Source organism: the organism of the source record quoted next, unplaced genomic scaffold (genome assembly GCF_019419815.1).
Source record: "Pyrus x bretschneideri cultivar Hongxiangsu unplaced genomic scaffold, Pyrus_bretschneideri_v1 Contig11, whole genome shotgun sequence".
Lineage (NCBI taxonomy): Eukaryota > Viridiplantae > Streptophyta > Magnoliopsida > Rosales > Rosaceae > Pyrus > Pyrus x bretschneideri.
Genome location: NW_025999402.1, coordinates 8562738 through 8573409, shown reverse-complemented (window position 1 = coordinate 8573409; position 10672 = coordinate 8562738). Strand labels below are relative to the sequence as shown.

Here is a 10672-nt window from a genome sequence, read left to right as displayed (position 1 = left end):
GAACTCGTGGTCGCCTGGGATTCAACTATTCAAGACTGAGAGAGACAGAGAGTTTGAGAGAGACAGAGAGTGATTGAAGTTGAAGTCTTGAAGACCGAGAGAGAGAGAGACGAGGCTAACCTTTTGCTGTCGACTGTCGAGACTTGAAAACGGCAAGAAAAATCTGACGGCGAGATGAGAGAGAGAGACTGACGACGCGAGTCGCCTGAGAGACAGAGCGAGAGAGAGAGAGGAGGCTCAGGGCCTCAGGCTGCGCGAGACTACGAACGAACTCTGAACTGAAGAAGAAGAACTGAAGGCAGGGAAGGGAGGGAACGAGAGTCTAGAGAGAAGAGGAGGGTTAGGGTTGCAAGTTTACAACAACTTACACCGGCGGCGTCACAGTTAAGGGTTTTGTTACAAAGATTAAAAAATTAAAAATAATCTCACAAATCGTGGAGGCATAAGGGTTCGAACCCATGCCTCCAGCTTGTAAAGTTTCACTGAAACCAACTTGGCAACAGGTTCTGTTTTGTTATGATTGTTTGACTAAACTATTTATAAATATTCAAAAAAATTATATATATATATATCGATTCGGTTCGGTTCGATTTCCGAGGCTCAAAAACCGAAACCGAACTGGTCAGATTCGGTTTGACAATTTCGGTTCGATTTTTTTGCGGTTCGGTTTTTTTCGGCCTCGGTCCGGTTCAGTTGTCGGTTTTTTGAACCCACCTATAAAGTAGAGTCGATAAATGAGCAAAAATCGAACAAAAACACGAAAAAAAAGCACAAATTAATAATAAAACTCACGGTGTCAGTCACACAGTGTCACCTCCTCTAGGGCATCCAACGGCCATAATCTAAGATCAATATTTTCTGGTGGCAGCCTATCGTTTTTCCGAGTCATCACAAAAAGAAAGGAGAGACAAAACAAGGCAAACACTTCTCTCTTTCTTGTGAGGAGGGAGGGAGGGAGAGAGAGAGAGAGAGAGAGAGAGTTGTACTTGTGTTGTGACTTGTGAGAGACCAAGTCAAGGAGAGAACACAGCCATCTTTGTGTCCACCAGAATCTTTCACAGAAGTGCTTTTTCCTTGGTGCTTTTTTCTGGAGCGGAAACCTCAAAGCTTTGGGCTTTTGATTCGAAGTTCCAGCCTTTGGGGTTCAGTTCTCAGTTTTTCTCACTCTTGGGTAAGATTGGTAAATCCCCTTTGAAGTTTCCTTCTTTTTTAAAAAAAAACATGCAAATTAAATTTATAGATAGTATTTTCTGTATAGTTTGATATCTCCATTTCAGTGTTCATATTCTTTGAAATAATCTGAAATTATTGTGCTGCTAATCTTCTGTTTGTTGTATAATCTGCTGGGTTGTCAGTAATTTTGATCATATATTTGATAATTTAATTTGTGATTAGTGATGTGTTTACGATTCTAAGTGGGAGTTTATTGTTTGGAATTTGGATTGGATGGTTGAATATATCAAAAGCTTTCTGGAAAAGTTAATTTCAGCTTGCTTTTCAAACTCTCATACAAAATCTTAGCTTTGCTTTTAATGATTTGATATGTAATTAAAAAGGAAATATGGGTTACAGATGCTCAACCTTTGTGGCTTGACTTTTGTTTTTTTTTAGAAACTGCTTGACTTTTGTTTATACCACTTTTGGCTAAGCATCTATCTCCCATCAGTTTGCTACAAGAAAATACTCACATATGGTGTCTGCATAAGAACGTTTATATAGGCGGGTGGGCGGGCGAATTAACTTTGTGCTTCCTATAATTTTCAATGCGCTTCTTATGTAAAAAAATTGCAACGGTGTTCACATTGTTGAGTCCATTTATTTCCCTAGAATGTTCACCGTCATGCACAGAGAAACGAGTGCTATTAATGTGTGTTATTGTGCTGGAATTTGTGTTGTTAATGTGTCAACGCTCCATCTGTGGTGACATATGACACTCATTGTTATATCACTATGAGTTGATCCTCAGTGCCAACTCATCTGGTTGAAAGATGTACTAATATTCCTAGTATCCTGACACTAGTACTTCAATTACAGCCTTCTCCTTTCAAGAACTTTTGGTTTTTTTTGTTCGAAACATTATAATAAGCAACTTTTGTGATACTGCAAAGTTCATGAAGTTATTGAAATCTGTAGCTAGGTGGATTTTCTTTATTTGAGAAATTGTGTTAGGCTCATCAGATTAATTGCCAAAAAAAAAATTATAAGAGTCGTTAATACTTAATAGATAAGAAAGAAAGCCAAGGTAGAAGATTTCAGAATGGTTATTGACAATCTATATGTATTCTGGATGCTCCATGAGCGTACTCTTAATTCCTCGTTGATGGTTATCTTTTACTCTTTGTTGCAAGTTCCTAGTTTTTCTTTTCTTCGGTTGTAACCAATTTCCTACTTTTTCCTAATCTCAGTTGGGTTTTTTTTTTCATCTTGCTCTGGATTAAACCCTGAAATTCTGAGATGTGCATTATTTTTTCTTCCCTTCTAATGTTTTTATCTTTTGTATGAAACTTCCTTGAATAATAACCAGACCATTTTTCTAGCTTTATAAATAGAAATACGTTGATAAAAACTAGAAAGTTTAATGTTCTTGCAATGGCGAATACTTAAATAATAAGTTCATGTGTTTTACTTTTAGGCATGAAGTTTGTGCAAGATAGTTTTTTCAGATATGTTGTGTACTTTAACCAGAATCCTTCTTTTTGTTATTTTATTCTAACAGATACCAGCTGTCAGTTCATCGAACGATAGTGAATGTGAACATTAAGCTGAATGGGCTCGAAGTTCTTCTTATGTGCACATGATGTGCACATGATGTTCCTATAATGTTGGCAATGAAGAATAAAGACACTAGTTGTGAAGAAGACACTAGCGGGAGTGGCTAAGAAGACACTAGTTGGCACACTTAATATAACGAGCATGCACCCTGCTCTATTTATTTAAAAATCAGATGCGAACCAGATGAGTGAATTTGGGGCTTCCAAAGCTATGTCTTCATCATTTCCGCGTCTCCATACCCCCCTAGACGACAAATATTCCAATTTGCCGGATTCTTTTCAGGTTTCATCACAAGGGGAGAAGAGTATATACTCTATGCAACTGCAGGCTTCTTCCCCTGGGAACTTATTTCCATCAGCTTCTAGGCCCAATGAGATTCATATTTCTTCAGTTCCCCCTTGTGAACAGCGTTCCCAAAACTCTCCTTTCATTTGTAAATCACCAGTTGACGGAAAGTCATTGTCACTGCACCGTTCTTCCCATTCTCCCCATTTAGAAGTGCAACCGACAGCTTTGATTAATTACCCTGAAGAAAATAAAGATATTTCTTGGTGCCCAGATTCACTTCAGGATTTTCTTCACTTCTCTGAAAGTGTCCCTGACCAGAATGGCCTGGTGGATAGTAGTGCCGGTGTCATAACATCTGAGGAACATGCTGGAAAGACCAATTGGTCTGATTGGGATCCATTAATTTCATTTGATGACGCTCTGGACCCAAATTGGGAGCTTCCGGTTGATGTTGATAGAATGGATCCTAAACCGAAGGTGTGTCTTTAATACTTTTAAAGTTTCTGTTGGATAATTACAGTCAATATTCCCAATAGAGCCAAGTTTTATAATTTCACGGCTCTTCTATTCTTTGGCGAATAATATGTGGTATTTCTATTTTTCGAGACTGCATTGAGAACATTTTTTTGTCCAGTCAACAGTATTTGTGACCTTAATTGACATGTATTAACCATATTCTGATATCGAAGTGCAGCAGCCCCAGATTCAACAACATCCTCCCCAGATGCAACAATATCAGCTCCAGATTCAACAACATCAGCCCCAGATTCAACAGCATCAGTCGGTGCAAGCTGTAGACTTTCGTCCTAGTCCTGAACCATTGTCCAGTGCTCCTCCAACGAAATCCAGAATGCGTTGGACTCAAGAACTTCATGAGGCCTTTGTGGAAGCTGTCAACCACCTTGGTGGTAGTGAACGTGGGTAACACTTGCTTTCATATTTTGTTCTCTTGCCATACTGTTATAGCTCTTCGTTTCTATATGTTCAGAAATGACTTATTTTCTCATTGACTAATAACTAACAAACAGGAGCCACTCCTAAGGGTATTGTAAACCTCATGAAAGTTGAAGGATTGACAATCTATCATGTAAAAAGCCATTTACAGGTATATGAATTTATTTCTATCCTCGATTAGTTCCTTATAACAAAGTGTTATTCATTTCGATGGACTTTTTTTCTTTTTTTTATTCAAATTTCAGAAATATAGAACAGCAAGATACAAACCGGAGTCATCAGAAGGTAAACATTACCTTCTTTTTTATTATTTCTCTGATGATTGGCTTGAAAACATCTTTGATACCTATTGTTTACCAGATTTCATATATAAAAATGTTTTCGTTCCTGATTGATGAACAACCATGCTGCTACATGTTTAACTTTTATTCAAACTCTTAGCAATGTTAAACTGCTTTCAAATATATTTTTTTCTTCCCCTCATATCCTATGTCTTTGTGTTATGGTATGAAATATACGTCTTATTTCTTTATAATTATCTCTTTTCGGAAAAAGAAATGCACTGTGTGTGTTATGTATGTAGAAATCCATTTCTAAAAGAATTTAGCATTTGAATTGTGAGTGAATTATTCTATTTTATTTTTATGCCAGTACCATGTGAGAAAGTTTCAACTCCAGTGGAAGAAACAAATCCTCTAGACGTGAAAGGGTATGTGCTTTTCGTTCACCCAAAATATTGAAGAATATGCACTCTCTTTTGTTTTCTTCCTCTTTCATCTTCTCTAGTTTTATATGCTTTGTTATCAGGTTTCATGTATTTTCTTCATCCCCAGAAAAGTTTCATACATTAAGCAATTGAACTTTGAATGTTAAATGGTTATGAGGCGATCTGTTTACTTGTGGGACCAAATTCAGTTTTAGTTACTTGTTAGTTGATACAGTTTGCCATTTTTAAATGGTCCTTAGAGTTGAAATCAGGCTGAAAGTTCTTATGTGTACCTCTTGCAGGAGCATGGGTATTACTGAAGCATTGCGGTTGCAGGTGGAACTCCAGAAGCGGCTTCATGAACAACTTGAGGTATGCAGTTGGAAGACTTGGATTGCCTTTTGTACTTTATGTTTAGAATTTATGACAAACTTTGCTTGTTGGTAACTGGGTACTTAATTGACTCTACTACTGTCGAGATGTGGATACAGAAACATAAGCACACAGGGCGGGAGAAGAAGAGAGTTGATATTGGGTTTTCACATGTTCTGATGTTATGGTTAAATTTTGCAGAACCAAAGAAAGCTGCAGTTGAAAATTGAACAACAAGGGAAGTACCTTGAGAAGATGTTTGAGCAACAGAGAAAAATAGAAGACAACAGGGTCAAGTCCGGATCATCCACCGTGGATGACCACCCTACTCCGCTATCAGACATTGCGTGTCCTTCCACTGGAGGGGATAAACAAGAAACCTCTACACATCAGCATGATAAAACAGTGATCAGCATCCCCTTAGAAGATGGTACACAAGATGCAAGTCGGGAGGCACAAGAACCTGAATGTCCCGAGGATCCAGATGGCGTCGAGTCTGGTGCTCCGCCCACAAAACGAGCCAGGAATGGATAAAAATAGTAGTATTCTTAGGATTTGTCTCGAAGTAAGCTTCGATAAGGACCATACGAGTATATACTGTAGGGCGAACCAAGCTGACCGGAATCAAGAAATGTTTGGAGTTTGAAGGTTCTAGTTTTGGTCGCTGAAACTTTGGTTCATGGGTGACCAAAAAAATAAAACTGTAGTCTATGAGTTTCTTGATTAGCATTCTTTGACTAGGGATGGGTTCTGAAATGAGAAATGTCGCCACCTAGAATGATGAGTTTACTTTTTATGCTTATGATTCTCAGATTTAATATTGTTCATAGTTAATCATGTTTTTCTTTTCTTAACTATGTTATTAGTATCATGTGTGTGCGTAGTAACTAGAGTCCCGATCTCTTAGACCCTAGAGTTTAAAGGAAATTGTGGTCACTCACTGTTCAGTTCAATCTCAATTCATAAAACGGCGGAGATAAAGTACAACGAAAAAGTCAAATGACCATCTATGATTGGATTAAGATCTTAATTCAACAGTTAAGCTCACCGCACATGTCCAACTAACATGACATGTCACATGTCACACAACCAATGTAGTTGAAGAGACTACATTGTTCATACCACATCTGTATGACTCACGAGTTTCTCAAGTTAATTGACAGAAATAGATAAAGTGAGACAATACAGAGTGTCAAAGAGATAAAGTGGGGTTTGGGAAAAGAGAATAGGTCACAACTAAATATAAACTTCTTATAAACATATTGAACATTTTATCAAGCAGTCAAACGCTTTTTGAGAAAGTACTCGAGGGCTAACAAGTCGAGACGTAACAATGTATCTACAACATATTAACAGTATAATAATGATGATACATTATCTTTTGTTTGGGCTTACCATTTTTGGTTTAATTTTTTTCTAGTTGGTGATATTTACATGCCTCTTTTATCTTTTACACATATCTTTTATTGTTTAATTGTCGAGTTGGATAAATTAAAAAAAATATTAAAGGACATAAATTAGCCAAAAGTGTGTCGTAAGTAAAGTAACGTCATATAGCACAAATCGAGTGGCGTTGGCATGCTTCTGTAGTTGGACAAATTTGTCCCTTCCAAACTGTCAAATTTCCACAGCGAAAGCAAAGTGTTTTACTCTAGTTTCTCCTCCTCCTCCTCTGCAGCAACATCCCAGCAAATTAAAGCTCAGAAAACACCAAGGAGAGAGAAGGAAGAAGATGTTGTTTCAGGTGGGAGGCCAAGGGACTCGCCCCACGTTCTTCGAGATGGCGGCGGCTCAGCAGCTCCCCGCCAGTCTCCGCGCCGCCCTCACCTATTCCATCGGCGTAAGTTCATTTCTTCCTTTCTCTGAAATTCGATTGGTTTTTTCTTGAGAACCTTCAAAAATTTGATCTTTTTACCTTCTGTAAATTAAATTAAAGTCGAATTAATTCAACAAAACCACAGGTATTAGCTTTACGAAGACCCTTCCTCCACAGGGTTCTCGACTACGAGGACGAGTTCTTCTCCTTGCTCATGCTGGTCCTCGAAACTCACAGCTTACGAACTACAGGCACGTTTTCGGAATTCCGATTCTTCATGAATAGATCAATGGCTGTTCTGTTCTGTTGTTACTTAATTTGTTTAATAATTTGGTTTTGTTTTCTGGGTCCTGTTTGTTTTCTGCTGCAGATGCTTCGTTTTCGGAATCGTTGTACGGGTTGAGAAGGAGGGCTGTGAAGATAAAAGCTATGAGGAATGATGATGCTCGACTGAACCCAGGTGATGACATTCAGCATTCTGGCTTAGAGAAGCGCCAGAGACTTCTTTCGGTTGTGTTTTTGGTACCGTCTTTCCTCTGCTCCTTCATTCTGTTTATCAATTTGATTGAAAAGTTTCGTTTTTGGTTGCGCCATTGTCTGATGAAATAGTTTCAGGAACGTTTTTAGTCTTACTGGAGTGATTGATGATTGATGGGTGTAAAAAGTTATAACTTTTGGACATGTAGGTTGCTTATCGTTTGTAGCAATGACACTCTTTCTGAGTGGCAATAGATAAACCGCTCAAAAGGAAAGAAATGTTTTAGGATGGTGGAACATGTGAGATTATTTTAAAAGTTTCCGTTTCGAACTTCATCAATCCGAAATCATCCAATTTTTTTTCAACATAGTGCTATGTCGGTTTCTTCTCTTTCAGCTCTTGCTATATGAAGGAGTAATGATTTGTGAACCAATATGTATCAGGTTGTGTTGCCTTACTTTAAGTCAAAACTGCATTCAATCTACAATAGAGAAAGGGAAGCCAGACTTCAAGCGAGTTTATGGGGACATGTAGATGAAAGATTTGATGATGCTGACATAATTGATAGAGGAGAAGATGTTGTTGTTTCACGGGGAACTTCAGATATGGTCGTATCAGTTAGGACGCGTTTGACCAAAAAGATCCAGAAGTTTATAGGTGCTTGCTACCCATTGCTGCATGCTAGTAGTGAAGGTGTGTGCATCTTTCTAGCTTTGGCTATATTTGCAAAGAATGACCATTTTACTTTTCTGGATCTGATTTTTTCTTTTTTCGCGTATATTTGTGAGGATACACGTGCCATGCATAAAACAATAGTAGAAACTGAAGCAAGTAACTTAATTTGTGTAATTATATAAATAATTATTCAGAAGATTACTACTTGCATACTTTTTCTTATACAAAGGGTCGTGTTGACATGATCGTTAATCTTTAATGTAATGGAAGATATTTATCTACAGTCCCCATGATGTATAGTGTTCTGTGTAGTGTTTCCAATGTGTGATGTTACATCTTCTTGGTGAATTTATATGGTGATGTCTGTTGAGAAGTACCGTAACTCCTTTATCTGTGTTAACTGTCACCGTACCTCTGGTTAGATAATACATTTTAACCAAGAATTGATGATGCAGGATTTTCGTTCGCTTATCAGATGTTATACTTGTTGGATGCAACTGGATTCTATTCCTTAGGATTACATGCGCTTGGGATTCATGTCTGTCGAGCTACAGGGCAAGAACTGGTATAGTGTGGCAAAGTTTTCTTTTGGATCCCTTGTATTTATCTTTTTTATATTTTTAGTGCATTTAGTTGGGGGGTTTTGTGTTTCTTTATACTTTTATCAGGTGAATGTTATATTTATGTGAGTGACAAAAGGACTTTTGATAGTAGACCTGGTCATGACTCATGGCATCTTTTTTCTGTACATATAATTCAGTAGTTGAAATACAGTTTTTTGGTGTCAAGGTAGATGGATACTTCTTCTAGAATTTCAAAAACAAGAACCCGTGAACGTGAGAGACTTCGTGGCCCTCCATGGTTGAAGGTATAACTTCATCTGTTTAGTTTGATTCTTAGTCATATTGATTTGAAACATAAGATAGTAATTTGCCTTGCATATGCACGTCTGCTATATAATTTGGTTTGATTAGTGATACTCCACGAGTAAAAAAGGAATCTATATAAAACTATTTAAAAATTATGAGGAAGGAGTTATATTTGTACTGACTTGAGCTGGTTCTCTTTGTCTGACAATTTACCTACAGGCATTACAAGGAGCATTGCTCAGCGGTACATACACCGTGCTTGATTATGCACAGACTGGGTTAATTGCAGCGGTTTTCTTTTTTAAAGTAAGTGTGGCTAACCTTACTAGCTTCCACAATGGTATTTATGTTTCTGGAGCAAGCATAAATAATCTTGAATTTGAGTATGACTTCTTTTCGTAATCTTTTATAATCACATATTTTTTAATGTTAGACAGCTAGTCTAACCATAGCTAAGAACTGTAAGAAAGTTGGAGGTTGAGCAGAAATGGGACATGTCCTGGAGGAGAAAAGGATAAAAAGAGAAAGGAGATTGAGGTGGACACTTTAAACATGAATGTAGATGAACAAAGTGACAACAGGATAAAGAATATATGAGTTTTGAAGATCCTGCTTTTAATGTCAACAAGTATCGATACCTCAAAACCATTTTTTCGCTTTTCATTTCGAGCTGAATCAGACGTCTGACCTTTCATTTTTATCGTTTTTGTCATTTTCTTTTTCTCCTAGCATGGATTGCCATCATAACTTAACTTGTATTGAATTATACTGATAGATGATGGAATGGTGGTACCAATCTGCTGAAGAGAGAATGTCAGCTCCAACCATATACCCTCCACCTCCTCCACCTCCACCTCCGCAGGTAAAGTTCAAAGAAATCAGATGTAATCATGTTCTTAGACTGTAATGGCACTTCCAATCGATCAAGGTCTTGGCATGTTGCTTAAATAATCAAGTCTAATCTATCATTATAAACAGGTTGCCAAGGAGGGGATTCCACTGCCACCCGATAGAGCTCTTTGTCCTCTCTGCTCACAGAGGCGTGCAAATCCATCTGTAATTACAGTTTCCGGGTTTGTCTTCTGCTATGCCTGCATCTTCAAGTATGTTTCTCAGGTGAGGCTCTCCAGGTGCTGTTAGCTTTATAAATAGATAAACACACATCTCATATCTGTTGGCAAGTCTATAATGTGCATATCCTCGGACTTCCCACTTTTAATTGATCACGGTTAATGGCAAAAAAGAAGAGATTAAATCTCCTTTGGAGCTAAGCGTATAGGTTGATCTCGGCATCTTGCATACTGTTGAGTACATCAACATTTCTGCATATATCCCAATCAGGGGAAGAAAAAACTGTCTTGTGAATATTTTGCATCTTATGTAACCGATTATCTTTTTATGTCTCGTTGTTGACACAGTATAAGAGATGTCCGATCACATTGATGCCTACTACTGTCGACCAGATAAGGAGACTCTTTCACGACGTGTAGAAAAACCAGCTGGATACGTCAAAGGAGAAAATAATTCATTTCCCATTTCGAAGCAGGGATGCTGGATAAGCTTGCACGGTGAGGACCGGCGAAACAAATAAATGTTGTATTGTCCTGTGGGGGTTTCGTAGTAATCAGGGAAAGGAAATGAAGAATGTTGTATTTGATTATTTGTTGTTGAATAATACTATACGTACGATAATAATACAACAGATTTATGTGACGATACAATTAGAAAAATAACATAACTAC

The 10672-nt window shown here is 37.7% G+C and overlaps 2 protein-coding genes across 3 annotated transcripts; both read left to right on the top strand.

Moving 5' to 3' along the window:
* The first annotated feature begins 2836 nt into the window (after window positions 1-2836).
* Window positions 2837-5929, top strand: LOC103935695 (protein PHR1-LIKE 1). 2 transcript variants are annotated; one of them, XM_009345500.3, is made up of 7 exons: window positions 2837-3537; window positions 3755-3977; window positions 4089-4165; window positions 4260-4299; window positions 4666-4723; window positions 5023-5092; window positions 5294-5929. In XM_009345500.3, the coding sequence occupies exons 1-7, from the start codon at window positions 2956-2958 to the stop codon at window positions 5624-5626; spliced, it is 1383 nt and encodes a 460-aa protein (XP_009343775.2). In that variant the 5' UTR covers window positions 2837-2955; the 3' UTR covers window positions 5627-5929. The 2 variants fall into 2 exon arrangements, with proteins under 2 accessions (XP_009343775.2, XP_048433191.1); XM_048577234.1 differs by having other exon boundaries at window positions 3755-3981; window positions 4090-4165.
* A 761-nt stretch (window positions 5930-6690) lies between these two features.
* On the top strand, window positions 6691-10643 carry LOC103935693 (peroxisome biogenesis protein 12). The gene is made up of 10 exons (XM_009345498.3): window positions 6691-6932; window positions 7054-7159; window positions 7279-7430; window positions 7830-8079; window positions 8517-8626; window positions 8855-8929; window positions 9150-9236; window positions 9706-9792; window positions 9909-10046; window positions 10349-10643. The coding sequence occupies exons 1-10, from the start codon at window positions 6825-6827 to the stop codon at window positions 10418-10420; spliced, it is 1185 nt and encodes a 394-aa protein (XP_009343773.2). The 5' UTR covers window positions 6691-6824; the 3' UTR covers window positions 10421-10643.
* Window positions 10644-10672: the final 29 nt, after the last annotated feature.